Raw genomic sequence first — 26613 nt, forward strand, 5'->3', positions numbered from 1 at the left:
AAATAGGAGAAGGGGGCCAATGTATGTTCCCACCTCGCCTTTTATCAAAGAGATGACTCTAAGATATCCACATAGATTGGGTAAAAGAAAAAGTTTCTTCCGGGAATCTTGGTCTCACTTGAGAAGGAAAAAAGCAGTTGGAACACTGGTTCAAATACAAACTCACTTAAAACATGCTTTAAGGCAATACTTCTAATACCAAAATAGCAGACAAATAGGAATTAAATATCTGCTTAGCTTGTATGGTCTATTTCAAGTTGTCATTTATAGAAGAATTCACATGGATATAATTTTAATGGAAATACTTAGTATTTAATAAAATCCAATTGTAATGGACAATGTACTCACCATGTATATATGCTCCCTAGCTCCGCGGCTGGAGGTCTGGAAGCAATAGGCCCTTAGCACCATGAGAACTCTGTGTTCACAGATCTTCCTTTCTAAATAGCACTTCCCACTGAAATAGAGCTCTTGAAGAAATGGCTTGGGGATTCAGAGTCAAGGCAGGAAAATTACAGAATGAACTTGGAACGCCTTGCACCAGAAAGTAAAGAAATACTGCCCATCTCCCAAAATATTTTAATGATGTGGACTTGTGGAATGGGCAAAGAATTCAGCTTAAAATTGTTCCTTCTGGCCAAATATACAACAATTTCAGTGTTAAAATAAGTAACAAGGGTAATGGACTACAATCCATACAATAAAATAAGAATCGATAACAGATAGTTTGACAGGTAAGTAAGTAAGTAAATATAAGAATAAATAAGAAAGTTCTTTCTTACCATAGACTGCCAGCTAATGAATGTAGAAGGAATGATCATGGTTAAAAGTCACCATTTGGGGGCACCTGGGTGGCTCAGGGGGCACCTGAGCCTTTGGCTCAGGTCACCGTCCCAGGGTCCTGGGATCAAGCCCTGCATTGGGGTCTCTGCTCGGTGGAGAGCCTGCTTCTCTTTCTCCTTCTGCTGCTCCCCCTGCTTGTGCATGGTCTCTCTCTCTCTCTCTCTCTCTCTCACTGTCTCTGTCAAATAAATAAATAGATAAAATCTATTAATAAATAAATAAATAAATAAAAATCATCATTTGTAACTCAAATGTTCATCAACTAATTCAGACAAGACACTTCAATGAAAATTTCACAACTAGGGAGGCGAAAGTTTGATATTTACCTAGTTTCAAAGTATCTTCTCAGAAATCACTTACTAGTAATAGAGTGGAAATATCTGGTAGACCCCCATTTTAACCAAGTGATCCAAGCTCACATCAATAACAGGACAAGACCACCCAGGCCTCCAGATATGACACACTGAGAAGGACACAACTTTATTTCTGTGCTATTCCTGCCCAAACACACATAATCTGAGCTTCATTGTGAGGAAATAATAGGGAAATCCATATTCTACAAAATAACTGGTCTGTGCTCTTCAAAAATGTTAATATCATAAAAGACTCAAAAGGCTAAAAAATTGGTCCACAGTGAAGGAGCCTAAGGAGATGAGTGTTGATAATAAATGGACTTGTAATCCTAAATTGGATCTTGAGCCATTAAAAAAAAAAGTAGGGGCACCTGGGTGGCTCAGTCGGTTAAGCGCCCAACTCTTGATTTCAGCTCAGGTCATGATCTTAGAGTTGTGAGATCAAGCCACGTGTTGGGCTCCATGCCAGGCATAGAGCCTGCTTAAAATTCTCTCTCTCCCCCTCTCCTTCCCGCCCTTCCCCCCACCTTGCTCTCTCTCTTCCTCCCTCCCCCCACCCCCCAAAAAGTGTCAAAACACATTATTGGGATAATGGATGGAATTTGAATAAAGTCTGAAATCAGATTATAGTATTGCCCCAATGTTAAATTTCCTGAATTTGGTAATGACACCGTGTTTATATAAGTATATATTATATTTCTTAGAAATACATTCTGAAGTACTTAGGAGTAAAAGTCTATTCTCAAATGGCTTGGAAAACATATATATGTATTTGTCTATTCAGAGGGAATGGTAAAACAAACACATAAAATGTCAGAAATTAGTTCATCTGGGTCAAGTGTATATAGGTGTTCTTTTATAGTATTTTATAACATTTCTATACATTTGAAATTTTTTTAAGATGAAAAATGTTCAAGTCCTCACCAAATGTAAGATGCCGGGGTTGAAGAATATTAGCTAATGAAGACTTCCATTAACTTATTTGATCTCTTATTAGTTCAAAGATGGTCAAGTTATTCATTGCTGAAATTCTAACAGACTCTGTAGTGAAGAGCCATCATTTTCTGGAGAGTCTCTCAATCTGAGAGTAGCTTTGATCAAGTATGTGTGAGTAGCCCCTCCCTCAGCTAACGGCAGAGTCATTGGTTCCAAGAATACTTGAGCACCAATGAATCGTGTAGGAAATAGGCTTAAATAAAATTCTTTCCTTTTTTTTTTATAGCCAATGCATTTAGGAAAAAAAAATAGGCATTTATTTCAAATGATCACAAGTTGGGAGTTTTGTTTGCTTTTGCTTTTAATCAGACTCTAGTCATTTATGATGGAGGGGGCAAACTCATAATTCTAGCAGAGTATAAACCACTAGAGAATGGTGGAGCCCGGGGCAAATAAAAAAAGATATTCCTTCTCCTGAAGGTATTTTAGGTCATAAACAAAACAAAACACTGGACCATAGAAGCAAAACTGTCTGTGAGCCCTATTTATTCTATACACTATTGGTTTACATTTTTCAGATTATGGGATCACAGCTTGAGAATAATATGACTCACAAACATCCAGACATTTAGAACTGTGTGTGTGTTTGTGTGTGTGTATGATACCCAATATGATGATTTTTTTTTTTATCCTTGAACTTAATATTGTCTAGTTTCAAGTGACATCTGCATAAGAACTCAAAAATGTACCATCTGGGAGCATAATCATGGTTTGGTACATCCATTGATTGGCTTCAGGTCTCCTGCCCTGATTTGGGGGCATAACCTTGGGCAAGTTTCCTCATGAGGCTGGATCTTAGATCCCTTTCCTTTAAAATGGAGGGTCAGACAAGATGAAGGAGGCACCTAACTGACATTCCCTCCCCGCTCCTGAGCTCAGGGTAGACATCACTCTTAGTGACACACATACCCACTGAGCTCAGGTGTGCAGCTTTAGGCAGCTATGACTAATTGTTCAGAGCATGCACATGAGATGAAGCGTATTTGCCATCCCTCAGCTGGATAAGTTACAAGAGCCCACCGAGGTATAAAGTACCATTCAGTTGCGTGACGTTCAAAAGCTCAGGCACATCCACTAATTCCCTAACTTGTAGCTGCTTTCTAGTAGCCACACAAGTTTGATAAGTAATGTTCCTTCCCCACCCAGAACTTCTCTCCTCTGGGGTTTATACTTTCCTGAAACTGATTGTTAACTGATGATCTTTCTATCCCCTCTTATCTAATAAGTAGCCAAGGAAGCCAGGTGGTGGCTCAAGCATTACCAGCAACATTCAAAAACTTCACCTCTAAAAATCACTCATATTCTTCTTACCATTTTGTAGGGTTTTTTTCCACCAGACCTCAAAATTGTAAAAATAATATAATTACTTTGCAGAAGATCTTGAAAACCAGTCTAAAAGAGGAAAATCCCACAATTGCTTTACAAGACTAAACTTTCAAATTTGTGCTCAATTTTTATAGCTGTCCTAGCATCATCCTACTTATAACCACCCACTGACTTACAAAATGGAAAAGGTGAAGGTTTTCTAAAATTTTATTACGGAAAATTTCCAAATGCACAAAAGTAAGGAGAATAACATAATGAACCTCCATATGCCCAAAACCCAGATTCAAAAATTATTGATACTTTACCAGTTCGGATTCATTTGTTCCCTTCCAATTAGACATTTTATTACCTGGAAATGGTTTGTGCCTTTGTTTTTGAGTTGGAAAGCACTGGCACAGAGAGAAAAGAACCAAATCATTTTCTAGCATTATCTTTTACAAGTAAATAATAAAAACATTCAAGTGTCATTGACATATGACTCTTTCCTGCTTCAGGTGGTACAATAAGAGTGTCAGCCGAGACAAAGCTGAAAAACTTCTTCTGGACACAGTAAGTCTCCTTAACCTACCTTTTGACTTAAGATAAAATGAACTGTGCTCTTTTTTCCAGCCACGCTGTCGTTTATGCCAGTGCGATAAGCTGACATACTGGATTACAGTGGTTTTCGTGTCCAGGGGAAATATTCTGGGGATTTTTAGAAACTAGCATATAATAGGATAAGAAACTTGGGGAGCATCCAAGGCCTTGGTATTGACATGCAACTGTGACAACAGGTAGGGTGGCCTTTCCAGCCACGATGCCTGACCCCAGGGAGCCCGGGGGCTAGCTTGCCTTGCCTGCTTCTCTGGTGAGGTCAGGGGTGAGTGTGACTTAAATACTACTTGGTTGGGTTGTGTGTCCAGAAGAAATACATCCCTTGTTTCAACTTTTTTTTTTTTTAAGATTTTATTTATTTATTTATTTGACAGAGAGAGATCACGAGCAGACAGAGAGGCAGGCAGAGAGAGAGAGGAGGAAGCAGGCTCCCTGCTGAGCAGAAAGCCCAATGTGGGGCTCGATCCCAGGACCCTGGGATCATGACCTGAGCCGAAGGCAGAGGCTTTAACCCACTGAGCCACCCAGGTGCTCCCTCAACTTTTTTTTAATGCACCAGTTCTTAAGAGCCATGCAGTATAAGTAGCAGGACTGATCTTGCCCAGCGATGTCAGAATAAAAGGAGAGAGGGACGAGAAAAGAGAAAGCAGGATGCGGTGGGGAAAGTACAGGTCCCAGTTCCTGCTCTCTCACCAACACAGTGGGTGATCTGGGGGATGTTTCTTCTTCCTGGACCTTAGTTTCTCAATGAGTACAGGAAGAGTGTTGGATTAAGTCAGTGATGACAGTTACCCAGTACTCATGCTGTTACCCTTTGCTCCTGATCTTATATGACACCGTTGATCATGGTGTATGGCTTTGGAATCCTTCATAACATGGGGCTCCAGACAGCTGCCATCAGGTGACTGGCACCCAAGGCAAGTCCTCTCTGCCTGGACCAGAAGGCCATTTGTTATTCCAGGACAGCGCCTCTCCATTATCTGTGTTGATGGCTCACACTTTTGTGGTCGGTTTTCAATTTCCGATTTGTCACACACTTATATTTTATAAAAGAAATGAAAATGAACAACTAGAAAAAATAAAGAAGCAAAGACACAAAAAATGCAAGTTCAATTTTGTATTAGTCTTAGATTCATTAGACATAAAATTACTCTGATTACTATGAAAAAAATTTCTAAATGCCTACTCTCTATTTATCTTTTTGTATGGTGGCAGACCAGCAACAGTGTGCCAACTGGCACCCATCCGCAGACCGCACTTTGAGCAGCACTGAAAATTGCATATTTATGGCTCTTTCAGAGAAACCAAATGCATGGAGTTATTGAGAAAAGGTCTTCCACAGAGCAGTCAATGAATTTACCAGCATATATGCCTAGAGCAGTTGTTCTCAGGATTGTTTGCACATTAGAATCCCCTGGGAAACTTTTTTTTAAAATACCAATGCCCAAGCCCCCCCAGATTAATTAAATCAGAATATCTAGTTGGTTGGATCTAGGCATTAGCAATTCAGAGAAAAATCTCTCCAGGTGAGTCTGATATTCAGACGATGTTAATGACCTGTGCCCAACACTACCCTCACTGGTGACACCAGTACAGTATGTATGAGTTAATGGAAGCATTAGTCTCTCTGTGCCAAAATGTCAACCCTATTCCTGCCATTTCACCATATAACATTTTCCAGTTTGGATCTTAAGGTTTTCCTATCTTTAGGGATTTTATTTTATTTTTATTTTTATTAGAGATTTTATTTATTTATTTGAGAGGGAGAGTGAGCAGGAGAGAGAGAGAAAGCACGAGCAGGGGGAGCAGCAGGCCCAGGGAGAGAGAGAAGCAAGCTCCTCACTGAGCAAGGAGACCAAAGCAGGGCTCAATCCCAGAACCATGGAACCATGACCTGAGCTGAAGGAAGACTCTTTAAGGACTGAGCCACTCAGACACCCTATCTTAAAGAATTTTAAATTAAATTGCAGATCTTTCCTGCACAGAATACAGGTGGGGTGACCAACTCATCTTGGTCAGCCTGGGACTGTCCCAGCTGAGAGTCCTGTGTCCAGGAATCCCCACCCTTCTCAGTCCTGCACAAACTAGGACAGCTGGTCACCCAACCTGATAGCCACTATTTGCACAGTGGTTAAGGAAGAGCCACAAAGAAGGGGACCCAGGACCATGCCAGGGAGGGAATGAAAGGCTATGATGGTAATAATGCTAATAATTAGTGCTAATAATTAATAATTAATGCTAATAATTGCGTGCCTTTAAATTATTCTTTGATGAATATTATCAAAGAATAATTTAAAGGCACACAGTTAATTATTAGCATGCTATGTACTTTTGTAGAAAGGGAAACTGGTAACAGATTGATTCATCCTATCAAAGGCAAAAATAGAATTTCTAAAAGAGGAAAGATGGTGGGGAGAAGGAAAACTCACAGTCATACTGGTAGTAATGAACCCCATCTTCTTTGAGTAAGTTGCTGATTAGCAAGCAGCAAGCCTAGAGGACAAGGTGAGATGTTCTGCCCTTGGGCAACTTGTTCTCATCAAAGAGAGGAAGTTCAGTTGTTTATGGATTTCCCACAGGACTCTGTGCTTTCCAGGAAGTGAGGCACAAGAGGCCGCCCATGTTCTGGCCACTGCTGTCTGTGTCTCCGTTAGCGGCCACCTCACCTACACTGTGTGCACACCATTTCCTTCATTACAATCGCTGGCTATAAACTCGAATACTTTACCATTTTGCTGAGCGCAGGACGAAGCTCTTAGGGGTGCTTGAGACAGGATCTTTGGGCCTCAGTAAGCTTTAGACTCTGCTGGGAAACAAGACAAACTAGAGAGTTAGAGGATAATCCAAGGTAAACTATGAATGTGAGACAGGCTTTCAGTGACCTCGGAGCTCAGACAAGACTCCAAGGAGTCACATCTCATGGTGGGGGGGGGGGAGGGGTTGGGAATTGAGCTGAGTCATGGATGGACTCTGGTTTCTCCTCCATTCCACATCAACTCAGCACTTACGATCATTTCCTGTGATCCCCAGGAGGTCATGCATTAGAATCACCCGGAAACTCTTAAAAATCCAGAATCCGAGTGGGCCCTGCCCCAGAGCTAGAATCAGAATCTCCAGAGTTAGTCCCTGGGAATCTGTATTTTTTCCAAGTCAAACTTGTGATGCCCGGGCAGCCAGCTCAGCTCTGAGCTCCCCAGCCTGTGTTATCGGATAACACAGTAAAACCTGACCAATGAGAACTAACTGAGAGGATTGCAGAATTAATTAAAACCTTGATTTATAATGTTTGAACAAGTGCAGTTGTGTTATTTTCAATCACACGTTGGTTAATGAAGTGTTACCCATGGAGCACTTGAAACAGCCCACATGAATGACAAGTGGAAGAGGTTTCCTGTTTTATAGCAGTACTTTGGAGACACTTAAACACGTTTTGCTTGCTGGGGCACTTGAAACATTCCTCCCTGCTCCTATTCTGAATACTTTACCTCCTTGGCTAATATAAGGGCAAACTTCAGTGAGTCCCTGTATTGCCTACTGCTTGAAACAAAAAGAGAATTGTTTCCTGGGTGTGTTTAGTATCTGTCTGACAAGCATAGGACCCTGAAGAGGTGGGATTGATATATTTTTATTAACTAGACCTCCTGACGTACAGCCCCATCCATAGTGCTCCACTAGGATGTAAAGTCTTTATCTTCCTGCTGCACCTGGAAAACCAAACTGGATTTATAACAAAGCAGTTGCTCAATAAATCGCTGTTGAATGAAAGAATACATCAAATGCTTCACAAGTGTTTTTCCATTAACAACATACTTAGGTGTGCCTGGGTGGCTCAGTGGGTTAAAGCCTCTGCCTTCGGCTCAAGTCATGATCTCAGGGTCCCACATTGGGCTCTCTGCTCAGCAGGGAGCCTGCTTCCTCCTCTCTCTCTACCTGCCTCTATCTCTACTTGTGATCTCTCTCTGTCAAATAAATAAATAAAATCTTTAAACAGAACAAAACAAAACAAAAAACAACCATGCTTAAAGAGAATCTGGCTGATTGGGAGCATCATTGGGGGATCTTTTTAAAAATATAAATTCCAAACTCCAGCCCTCACCAGGAAGAAGCTCTGGAGGTGGCCCCCAGGTGGTTCTCCTGGGACTTACCCAAGTTGGGAACCACAGAAAGGCATGTCCTATACCGTCATATCAACTTCTCAGATAACACCACCTCTAAGAAGCCTCTCATGCTTTCCCTCTTCCTGGCCGTGGAATGTGATGGCCTGGCCTTGGAACCCTTACGGTGCAATGTCGTTATTTCTCCAGTGGTACTGTTTTCACTCTGCCTTGGGCCTCAGGAATTTCTCTTCTCTTAACCCATTTAGGTAGAGGGTAAATTCCTTGGGAGCAGGTATTCCATACCTTACAGCCTCACACACATTGGGTGACCTGAATTTCAGGCAGTAGCCTAATTCCAAGGCATTGGTTTATCTTATTTCAAAGATGTCATTAAAGATGTAATGTTGACTTAATAATGGATTTGTTTCAGGAGAAGAAAACAACCGGCTCCAGAATGTGTCAGTGACATTCTCCTAAGTGTAATGCCACAAGACAGGCCATGAATTACCAGTCTGGCTTGTGCAGTAACCTACCCTGTGTGTTGAGATTACCTTCTGTGCTCACCTTTAAATCATATGGGCAGAAAGAAGGCAACAGACTCCTAATAAGTCAACATATCTCAGATAAAGGCAAACAGTGGAATTAATACTTCCAACAGATGGTGTAACATAGCACGTGACAATAATGGTTAACGATAGCCCTAACAGTCCTTATTCTGTCAGATTCCAGGAAATCTTCTATGCACTTTAATTCTCCCAACAACTGTACATTTTATAGATGAGGAAACCAAAACTCATATATTTAATCAGGAAATACCTGGAATTCACAGAATTATAGGCTGGTAAAGTAAGAATTCCATTTAAAGAACATCTGTGTTACAGAATAGTAAACTGAGGCCAAGTTCAGAGTGTGAGTCGGTGGCATGGTTCTGAACTAGAGGGCGGGTGTGTACATACACAAACCTACAGGTGTGCGTGCGCACGCGCAGACACGGTAGTAAGGTAATATATGAGTTAACTTGTATTCTCCCATCCCCGTAATTCCCATCAATACATTTCACCACCTCCATGACATTTTTCCCTACTGTTGCCTCTTTATTTTTCTAGGTAAATTAGTACAAGGTAAACTGAGAACTTGAAAGTGTCCCAAGGGAATGAGGGCCCCCCTTCCGGCTGTATTGTACAAGTCAGTGCCCCTTTGCATGGTGGTGATGTGAGCAATTACCTTTTAAGCTCCAGTGTTCTTGGTGGTTGTGACTTCCTCTGAGCGAGCCCCTTACAGGAAGTAGGCGGTAAAGCACATTCTAGATGCCTCACTTTCCTCAGAACTCTAGACTGCCTCAGCCCCAGACCAGAGTTTCCTGTCACCTCACTGAATGTTACTTAGAGCAACAACGATGGGGGAAGGGCTCTGAGCCTCCCATGCTCAGCTCAGCTGACTGCAAACCTCACCTCCTCTTTTTCTCACATCTGTGGATTACTCTTGTTAACAGTTGGGCCCCACTCTGATCACAGTTTTAAAAAATAATAATAATGGCTTCTTTGGAGGAATTAGAACAACAATAAAACATTCCTAATTAAATAGATGTCTGCACTCCCCCCTTTATAGACACTTGATAAACATCTGCGTTTGTTTTATTGTTGTTGTGAGGTTTGTTTGGTTTTTTGTTGGTTTGTTTATTTCTTCACATTTTAGAATAACTTAGATTTGTAGACAAAATCTTCCTCTGCTAAAGTTTGGTTTCTTCCTGCCTTGAGTTTAACCCATCACATTCCACTGAGGCAAGAGAAAAAGCTTCAGTATTTGGCAAAGGGGGAAATCTCTGAAGACAAACTCTGCTATATGTAGCGCAGGGATGATTATCACAAACATGATGTCGAGAAAAGAAAAAGAAGCCAGATGCGGATTCACTTTTCACAGTAGCCGCAAGGTGGGAACAGCCCAATGTCTGTCCCTCGATGAATGGATAAACAAAATGTGGTATGGTCATATGATGGAATGTTATTCAGCCATAAAAAGGAACAAAGTACTGATACACACTACAACTTGGATAAATCTTGTAAACAACATGTCAAGTGAAAGGAGCCCAGTGCAAAAGACCACCTATTATATTATTTCATTTACATGAAATGTCTAAAATAGGCAAATCTAAAGAGATAGAAAGCATATTATTGTGGCAGGGGTGCCAAAAAAACAGAGGTAAATTTGGGGAGTAATGGCAATGTTCTAAAATTAGATTAAATGGCACAACTCTATCAGTTTACTAAAAATTATTGGATTGTATGCTTGAACTGGGAGCATTTCATAGTATGTAAATTATGCTTCAAAAGCTATTTTATTTTTTTAAGGATTTTATTTATTTATCTGACAGAGAGAGAGAGAGAGATCACAAGTAGGCAGAGAGGCAGGCTCCCTGCTGAGCAGAGAGCCCGATGTGGGGCTCGATCCCAGGACCCTGGGACCGTGACCAGAGCCGAAGGCAGAGGCTTAACATACTGAGCCATCCAGGGGCCCCTCAAAAGCTATTTTAAAATCAAATGAGCTAATGTGGGATTTTTGATGTCATATAGATCACCTTTATTTTAGAAATCAAATAAGCTACTAACCCTAAAGGGGAAAAATTCAAATGCTTGGAAAATCAAGTTGTTTTTTGTTTTGTTGTTTTGTTTTGTTTTAGAAAAAAAAAAATTTTTAAGATTTTATTTATTTACTTGAGAGAGAATGAGTGAGAGAGAGCATGAGAGAGGAGAAGGTCAGAGGGAGAAGCAGACTCCCCAAGGAGCTGGGATCCCGATGCGGGACTCGATCCTGGAAGTCTAGGATCATGACCTGAGCCGAAGGCAGTCACTCAACCAACTGAGCCACCCAGGCGCCTGAAAATCAAGTTTTTTAAAGGACGATTTGTAAGCAAATGTTAAAAGGGTCTTTAAAATTTCACTGGATAAATGGTTTATATTTATATCTGAGAAACAGAAAATAAGAATCTGTTTAGCACTCGTCTGCTCTCACCATGTCCAAGATTCTGCACAGAACACATTGTGCGTAATGTGGGATGCTAACTACAGGCTCAAGATCTTAGATTCCTCCAGAAAGATTATAATGGATTTTCTTAGATTTGAAAAGAAATCATGAAATAAAAATTATGAAAATAAATTCTATGTGAACAAAGAATATTAGGACTGTTTCAGGATGTCTTAGAAAAAAGAAATACAGTAGCTTCCCACATTTTCCTCAATTCTTGCCCTGTTTTCAGGCAGCAGCCAGAGGAACCCAAATTTACAGCCTTATGATAGGGAGACCACGGCTAAGCAAGAGGGACCTGAAGATTCAGGTCTCAGCCTCAAATTTCTTTTTTCTCTCCCAGTTTTAATAGCGATATGACTGATAAATATATACGTATATTTATCAGTATATACATATATATGTGTGTAATGATTTTAAGGTGTACAATGTAATAATTTGATATCTATATAGAGCAAAATGATTAATATAATAAGTTTCATTAATATCCATCACTACACATAGTTACAGATTGTCTTCTCCTGTGATGAGAATGTTTAAGATCTGTTCTCCTAGCAACTTTCAAATAGAAAGTACAATATTGTTAGCTATTGTCATCAGTCTGGACCTTGCTTCCCAGGTCTTATTTACCTTATAACTGGAAGTTTATACCTTTTGGCCCCCTTCATCCAATTCCCCCACCTTCGACCCCCACTCTGAATTTCAAAATAGATCCTTGAAATCCCAGAAGAGATAAGAAGAGTTTGGGGAGTTTCACATTTATGTGGTAAATTATAGGTTTGACAAGAATGCACAATGATATAAGGGCCAGTTGTCCCCAGCCGCCCCCCCCCCATGCCCCTGCTCCCAACACACACACCCCTGTAGGTTTAGGGCCAAGTTAGAGGTAGTAGGTTATATTTCTGGATGAGCTTTCTAACTTTTAATGCTGTTTTGAGAGGGAGAGACTACTCGTCAGGTCTATTATAAGTAAGAGCTACATGTCCAGTTGAGTCAATGGCAACCAAAGCTGGATGTCTATAAGAATCACATGTTGAGCTTCTAGAAAGTTCAGGAACCAGGGTGCCAGTCCTAGAGATTCTAAGTGTGTCGGTAAGGGGTGAAGCACGGTTCACTGTCTGCTGTTGTTTTGGTGTTTGTCTTGTTCTATGTTTCAGTTTCTTCAGATGACTTAAGTGTGGGACACAGGGGTGTAGGGAATTAGGCCAGAGCCATAGTTCTCAACCGGGATGATTTTGTCCCCCAAGAAACACTTGGCAGGGTCTGACATCCAGTTGCTAGAGGCCAGGGATGCTGTTAGACATCTTAAAATGCTGGGATTCTAGGAGTCAAACAATTAGCATGACCATCTGTGTATCTTGCTTTTATTGTGTGTAGATAATCCACTTTGGAGCTTGGGGGAACAACTCACATTGTTCTAAATTGCATGCGCTTTGCTCCATGTGCTACCAGTATGTGTGGCACACACATGAGCCTCATGTGTTTCGCTGGCTTTCACCTGAGGTCCTCACCATGTTGAAGCTAAGTAGATCATAATAACAGTTTTTGCAAAAATTACCGGCACAGATTTACAGTTGGATAGGAACAGATCATTAGACATGAAGTACTCCAGACAGAGTTCAGACTTAAAGTTCCCACCAGGAATGAACACATTGGCATATGCATTTGCTTGTACTTTTTCCATCAGCACTGGCAAAACTGTTGGGGGGCGGTGAAGAGTACATTCTTGGGGCCTTCCCTTCTCTCTACTTCCCTCATTAGACGAGGAACCTCACGGGTTTTTTTTTTTCCTCCTTTTGCCCACAGCAAAATCAGCACTCTAGAAAGGGGCTAATACATACTTTCCCATTAAGGAACTGATGAAGCTTCAAGATCAGAAAGCTTTGTGCCTTTGGAGGGAAATGGAGAAGTGGCTTCTAACATGTGTTGAGGGGCGGTATTATGGAACCGTGGAAGGAACATGAGCTTTGCTCACTTGCCACATTCAAGGTTCAAAGCCCAGGTCTGCCACTTGCTAGCTATGGATTGTGAGAAAGTCACCTCAGCCCTGTGGCACTCAGTGTCCTCATCAGTAAACTGAGGATATAAAATCTAGATTGCATGTTGTAGTGAGGGGTGGGTAATATCTGTACAAGTCTGGTATGTGGGGAGCCCCAAAAGAACAGAGCTCCATTTATCTGTCTTCATTCCCTGCTTACGTCATCACTAGAAGATTCTGATCCACGATAGGACCCTCAGGAAATACCTGTTCAATGAACAAATAAAACAGTAGCCAGTATTGCTGAAAGTGTGCTCTGTGCAAAGCTGACATATTGTCTTTCCTCCTTTCACAGACAAGCCAGTGGAGCTGGAGGCATGAGGCTGGTTTCCTGGGATCACTAACCCTCTGTATTTTCTAACCATTCTAGGGCAAAGAAGGAGCCTTCATGGTACGAGATTCCAGGACCCCGGGAACATACACCGTGTCTGTTTTCACCAAAGCCCTTGTAAGGTGTGGTGCCAAGTCAGCTCACTAGAAATGGTGTGCTTTCCCTGATCCCTCTGAGAAAGCCAAGGTCAGGGAGATGAAGGACAGAGCTGAAGTCGTTTCACCAGAAAGTAACAGAACTGGGTCCAGACGCCAGGTTCTCTTCTAAGTTAGCACCCCTGAGTGCAGAGCTCTAAAGAAATAAAGTATTGAGCAGCAGTTGATGAGTTTATAATATAACCCACAGCTAACAGAGAAGATAACTTTCAGCCGGAAGTGAGAAGATAGGTGTTTTAGTTCTCGCTTGGCTAATAAAGCTCCCTACCATTTACTGAGTCCTTACTATGTGCCAGAATGTTATTGTTTCTGATCCTAACAAGTTCCGAAGGCAAGCGTTACTATGCTCCTTCCATAATGGGAAAAAACAAGGCTCAAAGAGCAGATGGCAACTCACGTGGTCACGCCAGTGTCATGCTCCAGCCGGCTGACTGCAAGACCCCACTTGTCTCCCCTGTCTGTACCTCAGTTTCCTGCTCTGTAAAACAAATGTCTAAGAGCGTATCCAGGTCTCAAATTCTCTTCTAATTAAAAAATAAGTAAGAAAAAAGAAGTTTGGCAATGCGTAAGGTCCAGTAAAAATTAAGAGAAAAGAGAAAAAAATGATTACGATGTCCTCAGGGATCACTTCTTAGAGAAGGAGGACATAAGCAAGACTTGGAGCAAGAGCAGGGCCCAGTGGAAAAGAAGGTTGCTGCCCAGGGATGGAAAAGCAGACAATGCACATCACAGAGGGGCTGTGCCTCTGCCATGGCTGCGGACAATGGGGACAGTGACCTGCAGCTCCATGAGATAGGATGGAGAAGGAATGAGAAATAAAGTCTATGCTGAGGGCGTCCAAGACCATGTCCAGGTTCAGTGATCCACTGCAAAAGACTCACGGGACTCAGTATATAGTCAGTCATACTCAAGGCTAAGATTTATTACAGCAGAAGAAGACAAAACAAAAGCAGCAAAGGGAGAAGACACATGGGGCAAAATCCAGAGGGAGGCAAACATGAGCTTCCGAGAGTCCTCTCCCAGCAGAGTCACACAGGACATGCTTTATGCCTCCTTCAACAAGCTTTGACAACAAGGGTAAAATGGGGTCTACCAGGGAAGCTCATGAGAGACTCAGAGCTCAAGGTTTTCACTGGGGGCTGGTCACCTAGGCATCCTCTGCCTAGCACATAGCAAAATTCCATTATCCCAGAAGAAAAGCAGGCATGGAACATAAACCACAGCAATTTCGGAACAGCCATCAGCCATCATCCTTATCAGTTAGACAGTGGTAAGAGCCCTCCCTAAATCCCAGTTCTCAGATGCCAGCCAAGGGGCAACCTTGCAAGCAGGCCTTTCTAAAGAGAGCATTCAGAGCGGTTAAGTTAACTCTTTGCTCTGTAAAGTCACATAAGTGCTAAGGGTCCAGAATGTTCCCTTCTCGTCTGCTCCACACAGCAGAAGAGGCAAGCATGTAGCACACACGAGAACATTCCCCACTTCATGGCTGTAGAGGAAGCATCACCAGCCCGTCATGGCACTGATTCTAACTGGGTCTAGATGCAGCCTCCGAGTCCTTCTTACCCCAGCACCCAGGGCCACCCTGTCAAGACGGACACACAAGTTAAAATACACCTGCCATCCTTCTGAGAGGGTAAAAAATAAATTTAATAGGGGTCTGATACCGGTAGACATGTTTGTGTCTAAATATTGCTTATTAATAACCACTGCATTTATGTTTCATCCGTTTCAGTGAGAACAACCCCTGTATAAAGCACTATCACATCAAAGAAACAAATGACAACCCCAAGCGTTACTATGTGGCTGAGAAGTATGTGTTTGACTCCATCCCTCTCCTCATCAATTATCACCAGCATAATGGAGGAGGTGAGTGCTAAAGGACAAGGCCAGGGGGGAACCCTCGCAGGGGAACTTGGAGAAAAAAATGACAAACACCCCGCCAGGTTTCTTCATCTCAGTCGAGCTGACCATAAATAAAAACCAAATCTCCAGATAAAAAGGATACCAAATATTTGATCATATTATGTATTTTCCATTACCAAATTCTGTTGTTAGACTCATGGGATTTCGCCACCTGCCCAGCTGTATTTATCCCTCTTGTCAGACAGGATGTAGTGTCAGTGACTAGGCTTTGGGATTTGTTTTCCAGAATAAAAATAGCTTTTGCATTGGATTATATTTTTGCTGGTGATTTAACTTGAACAGTTGCTACAGCCAAGCTCTAACTACTACTGCCTTTCACATTTTACTCAACCCAGGTCTGGTCACCAGACTCCGGTACCCAGTTTGTTCCTGGAGGCAGAAAGCGCCGGTCACAGCAGGACTTAGATACGGTGAGCCGTGCATTCTGTGATGTTAAGTATTTGCACTAACTCACATCCCTAAAGATCAAATTCTGAATGGACTTTCCATATACCTAATTCTTCCCTAGACTTAAAGTAACCATTACAACAGGTACACTGTATATCCGGAGATGGTCTGCACAAAGGAATATTTACAAAGTGTGTAAGAGAGATGTCTATATGAGCACATTTACCGAGTTCAAATCAATGTCCGTTGGTTTTACTGAAGAGTTCATCTATGAAGTGTTTATTGAGCACCTACTTCATACAGAGCACTCTATCTACTAAATGCTATTAGGAAAAAATATTAGAAGATGATGCTTTAGGACCGTTATCACCACCACCCATCTTCTAGAACTTCTGTATCCTCTAGTTTGCTGGGTATGGTCCATTGCAAGGGCTGAAAGAAGCGTTCAGAAGTGTTTGTCTGCATAACATGGTGTTAGTTTTTTTTTCCAATGCCTTTAGGCAAAGCTTGCATCTCCAGTGCCATAAGCCTTCTTATTCCCTCTTATCCTTTGGAACTGCTTCCCTCATTTTTTATTATCTACTTGGTGCCTAAAGGCATTTGAGTTTGCATCCTCTGGTCTTAACTGTTGTGGTCGAGGAGAAGGCTCGAGTAATTTTCATTTTGGGTCTCCTAGATGGGTGGTTCTCAGAATCCAGTGTATACCTAAGTCATCTGGGATGCTTATTAATTATGTTGCCTCCTGGGGGCACCTAGGTGGTGCCCTCGGTTAAGCTTCTGACTCTTGGTTTAGGCTCAGGTTGTGATTTCAGGATCGTGAGATCAAAACCCACATCAGGCTCTGTGCTCAGCGCAGAGTCTGCCTAAGACTCTTTCTCCCTTGCCCCTTCCCCTTCTAAAAATAAATAAGTAAATCTCAAAAAAAGAGAAAAAAAAAAGAATGTTGGCTCCGGGACATTACCTAACACTTATCATCAGAACACAATCCCTGATCATGAAATCCTCAAGTCTGCATTTTAAACAAATGCTCTAGGTGATTTTGACACAGGTGATTAGGGATTCAGACTTTGAGAAACACTGCTATGGGCTCTCCATCACTAACTAGCACCATATCTGGTACACAACGGGAACTCAGCACTATTTTCTGTTGAATCTGCCTCAAAGAGGTAGAAATTGAGCTGTTTATAGTATTAGGCCAAGTGCCAGGAAAGGGTAATGTCTCTGTAGCCTCCTTATGAAAATAAGTAATTCTAATAACTGTAGAATCTTAATGTATCCATGTTAGATGGAATCTCAGAGATTATTTTATGAACCTGCTCATTTTTTCAATGTAAAAATTGAGAATCGGATTCCTTTTATTCATTTACCGAACATTTTTTGAGAGCCTACCATGTGCCAGATTGTGCTGAGTGGTAACCTCTGTATGAGACCCCTTGGGATGCTTATTCCCAACCCCTGCTATGGCGTAACAGAGTGCTGTGGATGCACTTGGTGGATAAATGAATGAATGAATAAGTGAATGAATGAATGAATGATCAGCTCAAATGAAGTTGCTTTATGTGGAAAATGGCAATAAAACATTTTTAATCAGGTATAGAAAATAGTTGAGACATTACAAGAAACCCTTTCATTTATTTTCTTTGATACCTTGATTAATGCCACTTTCCTTCTTCCTTTCATGTAATCTCCCCCCACATACATTTTTCATGGTTTTAAGTGCATATCCTATGTTATGATTTGGGCGACAAAAATAATTTTACCTCTCTATGATAGTTCTATGTGTAAAGCCTATACTATTTGCCATCTTTGGGTGATATTAACCATAAGGTAACATGCTACCTAGGGCTACAGATAGTCTCCTTGTAGCCCTATACCTCATATCTACTGCTTGCCATTCCTGGGAAAAACCTCTCTCTTTTCCAGGGAAATGGGTGATCCATCCCTCTGAGCTCACTTTTGTGCAGGAGATCGGCAGTGGGCAGTTTGGGTTGGTGCATCTTGGCTACTGGCTCAACAAGGACAAGGTGGCCATCAAAACCATTCAAGAAGGGGCTATGTCTGAAGAGGACTTCATAGAGGAGGCTGAAGTCATGATGTGAGTGGCCAAAACAAGAGTATGCAAAGATGTCTTGGGGAGGATATTTGACGCCATGTCATGCCACTTTGCGGCTCAAATCTCCCCATGGTTTCCAGTGGTATGGAAAATAAAATCAAAATCCTCACCATGGCCTACAAGGCCTGTCATGGTCTTGCCCTCCCCCCACTACCAGTCTCATCCCCCAGCCACACTGGCCTCCATTCACCGTCACCCATGCCATCTGATTCTTCACCATTCCTCAGGTTGTTTTTGTTTGGGGGAGGGAATGCATTTTTGGGAGACTGAGTTTAGACCATCTCACCCCTGAACTTTTTCCTTCAGGAAACTCTCTCACCCCAAACTGGTCCAGCTGTATGGGGTGTGCCTAGAACAGGCCCCCATCTGCCTGGTGTTTGAGTTCATGGAGCATGGCTGCCTATCAGATTACCTGCGCAGCCAGAGGGGTCTCTTTGCTGCTGAAACCCTGCTGGGCATGTGCTTGGACGTGTGCGAGGGCATGGCGTACCTGGAGAAGGCATGTGTCATCCACAGAGACCTGGTAAGAGGATGCAGGGCCAACATCTGTAGGTCTGGGATGAAGGGCTATGTCCCACAGAAATGTGCGCTACCCAGACTGGGAATACACTGATAAATAACAGGTCACAGACCACCTCCCCTCCCCTCTCCACTTCTTCCTTCTTCCACCCACTAGGCGATGTCCTAGTAGGACTCAGATCTGGGTTCTAATCCCAGCCTTGTTTCTGACTTGTACCCTCTGAGTCTGAATTTACATTTTTCCAAAATGAGGCTTATAGCCTCTCCTTAACCTCCCTGTGCCTCGGTTTCCTCTTGATAAAGTGATGGAAATGGACAAGCACAGTTTTTTCTCAAACTGTTACCCAAGAATCTGCCACAATCACATTGGGGTGATGCTTAAACCATCCTCAAAATCTCTGGAGGTCAGGGCTCAGGATATCCATTTTAACATACCCCCTTGGGATTTGTAGGTACATTTCAACTGTGAGAAAAGAGTTGGGTCTTTTCTCACTAAAGGCTCTTCCAGAGCAGTTCTGTGATACTAAGTCGGGACTAGGTTACTCTTCCTATTGAGGAACAGTTTTAAGAAAATTAGTAACCTCAAAACATTCTTATTTTAGTCAAATGGGTGACAGTTTCTTCGTATCATCCCTAATGTTAACACTGCCTATTGCATCAGGTTGCGTTAGAGCACATCATTGGTTAGACAACACCAGATTTCTCTTCTAATTAGGATCTCAAGAATGAAGCTACAAGACCAAACTTATTCATCCTAAAGGATCTTATAACATTTAACTTTTTAGCTCACTTCTGGGCACTAGTGAAGTTAATTAACATCTGTAAAGCCCTTGTACAGCAGCACATAGAAACCCAAAAGCCTGAGATTATAGGAGATTCCTTGTATTGATTTTCCACCAACAGTTTTCCTTTCCCTTTTGTTTGCCTGTCCCTACTCCAGGCTGCCAGAAATTGCCTCGTGGGAGAAAACCAAGTCATCAAGGTGTCTGACTTTGGGATGACAAGGTAATATGGATGTGTGGTGCCAGGAATGTCTCAGGAATGGGACACAGGCCCCCAGAACATTCAGACATTCTTTTTTTTTTTTTTAAGATTTTATTTATTTATTTGACAGAGAGAGATCACAAGCAGGCAGAGAGGCAGGCAGAGAGAGAGGAGGAAGCAGGCTCCCTGCCGAGCAGAGAGCCCGATGCGGAACTCCATCCCAGGACCCTGAGATCATGACCTGAGCCGAAGGCAGCGGCTTAACCCACTGAGCCACCCAGGCGCCCCACATTCAGACATTCTTTCTCCACTCTCTACCCAGGTTCGTCCTTGATGATCAATACACCAGTTCTACAGGCACCAAGTTCCCAGTGAAGTGGGCATCCCCAGAAGTCTTCTCCTTCAGTCGCTATAGTAGCAAGTCGGATGTGTGGTCATTTGGTGAGTGTCATCCTGGCCCCACACCCTCATGATAGAGGACTGCCAGTCACCTGTCTTATTTGTCAAACCTAGGCAACTCTCCCTGCCCAGGACTGGGTGGTGAGGGCATCCCACTGATAGTCTGTGTGTGGTAACTGCTCTGAAAAGTTTGAAGAGGCCCTCATTATTGCATTTGTTCTTGGAGATTTTTCAAATGGGGGTTAAAATGAGGATGGAGACAGATTCAGGTGACAGCTTCTGTAAGATCAAAAGCTAGAGGAGTCAGGAGATTAGAATATGAGTTCCTCAAGGACCAGGAGCATATTTTGTTCAACACTTAACCCTCAATAAATATTTTACTCATTTATTCAGCAATAATTTATTGAGCACCTACTATAAGCCAGGGCTAATCTAGGTGCTTACAATGCAGTGATGCGTAGGATAAGAAAGATTCCTATTCTCTTGGAGGCAAATTTTAGGGGAAGACAGATAACAATCATATAAACAAACTAATAGGTAGGTACATGAGACAAAGTCACATAGTGGTAAGTAAGTGTTATGAATAAAACAAAACAGTAATGGGATAGAAAATGACTGGGATGGAGGGTCTGTTTTAAATAGCATGGTCTGGGAAGGCCTCTCCAAGGAAGCGACCCTTGAGCATAGATCTGAATGATGTGAGAGTCATCCTCACTTGAAGATCCAGGGAATGGTGTCCCTGACCCAAAAAACCAGCAAGTATAAAAATTTGGTGTGTCCAAAGAAAAGAGGGATACTACTATCTTAGTGAGAGACAATGAAGTTGGCAGCCCATGATAAGGAATTAGACTTTCTGATAAGCACAAATGGGCATGAATGAAAGGCAGAGTGAATGATGCTAGTGTGGCAGAAAGAAAGCTGGATTTGTCATATCCTCCTAAGCCACAGTTTGTTTGTCCAACATACTGGACAAACTCTTTGATTTGGATTATAAGAAGGGTTATACTTTGGAAAGGAATAAGTTGGAGTTTGATTTCTGCCAAGTGTATTGACTTAAGAGTAGGAGCCAGGGGAAAGCTAATTAAATCTCTTCAGAGAACTAGTTATGAAGTTTCCCCCAGTATTTTAGAGTAGCCAACTTCCGACAACAGAGTGGTTGGGAGAAGAAGAGGAGAAGTGAGTTGGGGGGCCATCAGGGGGGAGACAAACCATGAGAGACTATGGACTCTGAGAAACAAACTGAGGGTTTTGGAGGGTAGTGGGGTGGGGCGGTTGGGTGAGCCTGGTGGTGGGTATTAAGGAGGGCACATATTGCATGCAGCACTGGGTGTGGTACATAAACAATGAATACTGGCACACTGAAAAGAAATAAAATGAAAAAAATATCTCTAGTTCTTCTGAACTATTCCTTAAAACAGCTTCCCTATTTGACAGACCCAACTAAGATTTTGTTATTCAAATTTAAGTTAAAGAATGAACTTGGAAGAAATAAAACTGCACCAGAGCAATCTCAGAAGGTTACAAGTATGGGTCAGAATGGCTAAAATCAGGAAGTCAGGAAACAACAGGTGTTGGAGAAGAAGCAGAGAAAAGGGAATGCTCCTACACTGTTGATGGGAGTGCAAGCTGGTGCAGCCACTCTGGAAAACAGTATGGAGGTTCCTCAAAAAGTTGAAAATAGAGCTACCCTATGACCCAGCAACTGCACTACTGGGTATTGACCCTGAAGATACAAATGTAGTGATCCAAAGGGGCATGTGCACCCAAATGTTTATAATGGCAATGTCCACCAATAGCCAAACTATGGAAAGAGCCTAGATGTCCATCAACAGAAGAATGGATAAAAAAGATGTGGTATATATATATATATATATATATATATATATATATATATATATATGCAATGGAATATTGTGCAGCCATCAAAAAATGAAATCTTGCCATTTGCAAAAATATGGATGGAACTAGAGGTTATTATGCTAAGCAAAATAAGTCAATCAAAGAAAGACAATCATCATATGATCTCACTGATAATGTGGAATTTAAGAAACAAGACAGAGGATCATATGGAAAAGGGAGGGGAAAATGACACAAGACAAAACCAGAGAGGGAGACAAACCATAAGAGACTCTTAATCTCAGGAAACAAACTGAGGGTTGCTGGAGGGGAGGGGGCGAGAGGGTTGGGGTGGCTGGTTGATGGACCTTGGGGAGGATATGTGCTATGGTGAGTGCTGTGAATTGTGTAGGACTGAGGAATCACATACCTGTACCCCTGAAACAAATAATACATTACATGTTAAGAAAAAAAGATTTTAAAAAAGAGAGACCAAAGTGGGAGTGGGGGCGGGGGGAGGTATGGCTGATGTGTGGCCATCTCTATGGGCGATGAGGCTGGTCACACTGCACCAAGCCCAGTGTCCCATGGCCACTTTGTCACATTCACCTGCTTACTCTGCATGAGGCTTACTCTGCCACAGGTTGTCAGCTTGGGAATTTTGTGTTGCATCATATAATTAGAGGGTTGAGCTACAGTCCATCACTGCCTAGGATGTGCCCCCTGAAGTGTCCGAAAATGAGACTGACCAATGGAAGCAGGGTAGAGAAGGCGAGATAACAGCAGTGGCAAGCCTGAGAAACAGAAACCCTGATGATGAAAGCTTGATGCCTGCCTCTAAGACGTTGAGCTTTGTCATGCATTTTAAGGTTTTTGCCCTAATCAACTGTGCTATTTCAAGCAAGTCAAGTAAGCTCTCTGCACCTTACTCAGTTTCCAATCAATGCATTACAAGGTTTGCATGAAAGCAATTGTTTTCAAAAGAGCTTTGAGCAGCAGGCTTCAATTTCCCAAAGAAATCTCACTAGAAATTCTGGCAACTTGGGGAGCTAAACAGTCTTATTTACAGAGAGATTCCAAATTTCCAAAACTCCAGAGGCACCTCTGAGAATCCCTTAGAAATCCTAGTCTGAGGTGTGGGCCAGGGCCCAGGAGCTGCCATATGAACAAACTTCTGAGGTGATTTTTATTCCGTTGCTTTGGGGATTATACTTTGGAAAACCTTGCCGTAAGAATCTTTGAAATATGCTTTGAAAACCACTGAAATAGGTGACCGGCAAGCTCTCTTCCCACTCTGACATCCTATACATATATTAGTACATAACAAAATTGGGTGTGACATTTCTGCTAAAGATAGAAGAGGAAAGGGGATTAAATCACAGGTCAAAAATAGACAACACAGAGACATGTTTTGCTCTGTCTACACAGTATTTTTTAAAAATCAAATTGAATTTCTATTTCTAAACTCTCAATTTATGAGTTCTTTTTAAAAAATCAGAAAATGTGGCAATCCCAAACCCTCATCCCCATGTGCCCTATGGTGGCTGGAGCTAAATCACAGCTATTCTCTGAAAATAGAACTAGACCCCCGGTTCTCCACAGTCCTCCCTAATCTCCATTACGGTACATCTCATCCACTCCATCCATTTACATGATGTGTAGACATTTGAGTTCATATCCCCTGCAACTTTTAGTAGTAGCCTTTGAGTTAGATATATAAAAGGGCTGAGCTTGAAATTTCCTCACCCCTAGGAAGACTGGGAAATCTCTGTTCTTAAGAAATAGTCCAGGCTTAAGAAGCCTCAGATGGTTTTGTATTCTCCTTCCTGAAGGTAAGGACTTGAATCTGAATGGCAAGGAATCTGCCTTTCTCGATGTAGGCTTGTTTGTTTGCTAGTTGTGAACTTCATCATTCACTGTGCTGGACTCACCATTTCTTGTAGGTGTGCTGATGTGGGAAGTCTTCAGTGAAGGCAAAATCCCGTATGAAAACCGAAGCAACTCAGAAGTGGTAGAAGACATCACTACTGGATTTCGCTTGTACAAGCCCCGGCTGGCCTCTGTGAATATCTACCAGATCATGAATCATTGCTGGAAAGAGGTCAGTAAAGGAAGTGGTTTCCCCCTACATTGTAATCTACAACTTTAGGGTCTGTCCCCTTCCCTAGAGAAACAAACACTCTTAGAGGATGAGGAAGTAGGTATACTGAAGTAGATTAGCAAGAAAGTGGCTTTGAGCTCTACTAATGAAAGAGATTGCCCATCCTTAAAAGAGCTGGCAGCGACCTTAAATATTATTTGATCTGTAATAGAATGTCACAAGCCATCAACACACTGTTAGAGAGGAAGAGAGGGTAAGATACCAGTATAATATCATACAGAAGTTTCACTGCCCTAAAATCCACTGTGTTTCACCTATTTACAATTCCATCATTGTCCCCAAAATCCTGACTGGAACATCACAAAACCATTAAGTGTACGTGAAGGTAGTGCTAGAAGTTGATGAGCAGAAGTTCACTTGCGCTGTTGAAAATATTAAAAAGACTTAATTCAAATTCATTTTATTTGTTTAACAATTCAGAATGAGAAGCCAATTATTCTGCACTCTCCCAGATGTCCCAGTTATCCCATGCTTGGGGGGCAGGCTATATCTTCAGCCACATCAGCCAAAGTCTTTTTTTTTTTTTTAAGATTTTATTTAGTTATTTGACAGACAGAGATCACAAGTAGGCAGAGAGGCAGGCAGAGAGAGAGAGGAAGGGAAGCAGGCTCTCCGCTGAGCAGAGAGCCTGATGCGGGGCTCGATCCCAGGACCCTGAGACCATGACCTGAGCCGAAGGCAGAGGCTTAACCCACTGAGCCACCCAGGCACCCCACATCAGCCAAAGTCTTGATGTCCTTCGGTGAATTAGAAAATTTTGAAGTTCAACCACAACTGAAAGTTGCTGAATAGGGCGCCTGGGTGGCTCAGTTGGTTAAGCAACTGCCTTCAGCTCAGGTCATGATCCTGGAGTCCCAGGATCCAGTCCCACATCGGGCTCCCAGCTCCACGGGGAGTCTGCTTCTCTCTCTGAACTTCTCCTGGCTTATGCTCTCTCACACAGTCTATCTTTCAAATAAATTTTTTATAAATCTTAAAAAAAAAAAAAGAAAAAAAGTTGCTGAATAGAGAATGAACACAAATTCAGATTTTTGAAGGGGAACAAGGTGGAATGGAAAAAATATATAGGGTACTTGGGCTTTGTCTCTGCTTTAGCATTTCTTAAGCATTCATTTTGGACGATTCTCTGAACCTCCTTTTTCTTACTGATAAGAGAATGAAATAATGATTGCTCTAGAAGTTCATAGAGCCAAGGTACTCAGACACAAGGAAACAAACAATGAAGCCATAAAGAAGGGCACAAAACAAATCCAGTCCACTTCACAAGTCCACATACTATGATAATTAGGAAAGCTGAATTTACTTAGCACTTTTTCCTTTTTTAAACTCTTTTTTTTATTTTTAAGTTAATAGGCTTTATTGTTTAGAACTCTTAGATATACAGAAAAATGATCAAATAGTGCAAAGAGTTCCCATATACCCTCTTTCCCTATTAATAATATTTTACATTAGTGTGGTACTTTATTACAATTAATCAACCATTATGACACATTATTATTAACTAAAGACTATGGTTTACATTAAGGTTCACTCTTTGTGCTGTACAGTTCTGTGAGTTTTGACAGATACATAACATTGTGTATCTACCATTATAGTATCATATGGAATAGTTTTGTTGCCCCACTATTCACTGAGCTTCACCTATTTACGATTCCCTCCTTCTCCCAAAACCCTGACAACTATTGATCTTGTTTTTTTTCTTAAGATTTTATTTATTTATTTGACAGAGAAAGGGAGAGATCACAAGTAGGCAGAGCAGCAGGCAGAGAGAGGGAGAAGCAGGCTCCCTGCTGAGCAGAGAGCCGATGTGGGGCTCAATCCCAGAACCCTGAGATCATGACCCGAGCTGAAGGAGAGGTTTTAACCCACTGAGCCACCCAGGTGCCCCACAACTATTGATCTTCTTGGTGTTCAAGTTTTCCCTTTCTTAGAGTGTCATATTGTTAGAATCTTATGGTATGTAGCGATTTCAGATTGGCTTCTTTCATTTAGCACTACGCATTTAATTATGCATTTAAGATTCATCCGTGTCCTTTCATGGCTCCATAGCTCATTTCTTTTTATCACTGAATAATATTCCATTGTATGGCTGTACCACAGTTTGGCTATCCCTTCACCTACTGAAGGACATCTTGATCACTTGCAGTTTATGGCAACTGTAAATAAAGCTCCTATAAATATCTGTGTGCAGGTTTTTGTATGAACATAAATTCTCAGCTCGATTTTAATAGGAGTGTGATTACTGGATCATATGATAACACTACATTAGCTTTGTGAGAAACTGCCAGACTCTCTTCTGAAGATGGCTGTACCATTCTGCATTCCCACCAGCAATGAGAATTCCTGTTGCTCCATATCCTCATGAGCATTTAATGTTATCAAGTGTTTTGTATTTTAACCATTCTAATAGGTATATAGTGTAGCTCATTGTTTTTATTTGCAGTTCCCTAATGACATATGATATGGAGCATCTTTTCATATGTTTATTTGCCATTTGTATATCTTCTTTAATGAGGTGTCTGTTGAGATCTTTTGCC

At 41.8% G+C, this 26613-nt stretch overlaps 1 protein-coding gene across 1 annotated transcript in view; it reads left to right on the top strand.

The window, feature by feature from the left end:
• The window catches only part of ITK (IL2 inducible T cell kinase), a 66725-nt gene that overhangs the window by 36175 nt on the left and 3937 nt on the right, over positions 1 to 26613 (top strand). Inside the window, exons 8-16 of the mRNA XM_047731266.1 lie at positions 4013 to 4067; positions 13639 to 13721; positions 15487 to 15620; positions 16013 to 16087; positions 17988 to 18159; positions 18484 to 18700; positions 19637 to 19701; positions 20003 to 20121; positions 23859 to 24016. Coding sequence (XP_047587222.1) covers positions 4013 to 4067; positions 13639 to 13721; positions 15487 to 15620; positions 16013 to 16087; positions 17988 to 18159; positions 18484 to 18700; positions 19637 to 19701; positions 20003 to 20121; positions 23859 to 24016 — 1078 coding nt within the window. The remainder of the gene's footprint in view (positions 1 to 4012; positions 4068 to 13638; positions 13722 to 15486; positions 15621 to 16012; positions 16088 to 17987; positions 18160 to 18483; positions 18701 to 19636; positions 19702 to 20002; positions 20122 to 23858; positions 24017 to 26613) is intronic.

Source organism: Lutra lutra, chromosome 5 (assembly GCF_902655055.1).
Source record: "Lutra lutra chromosome 5, mLutLut1.2, whole genome shotgun sequence".
Lineage (NCBI taxonomy): Eukaryota > Metazoa > Chordata > Mammalia > Carnivora > Mustelidae > Lutra > Lutra lutra.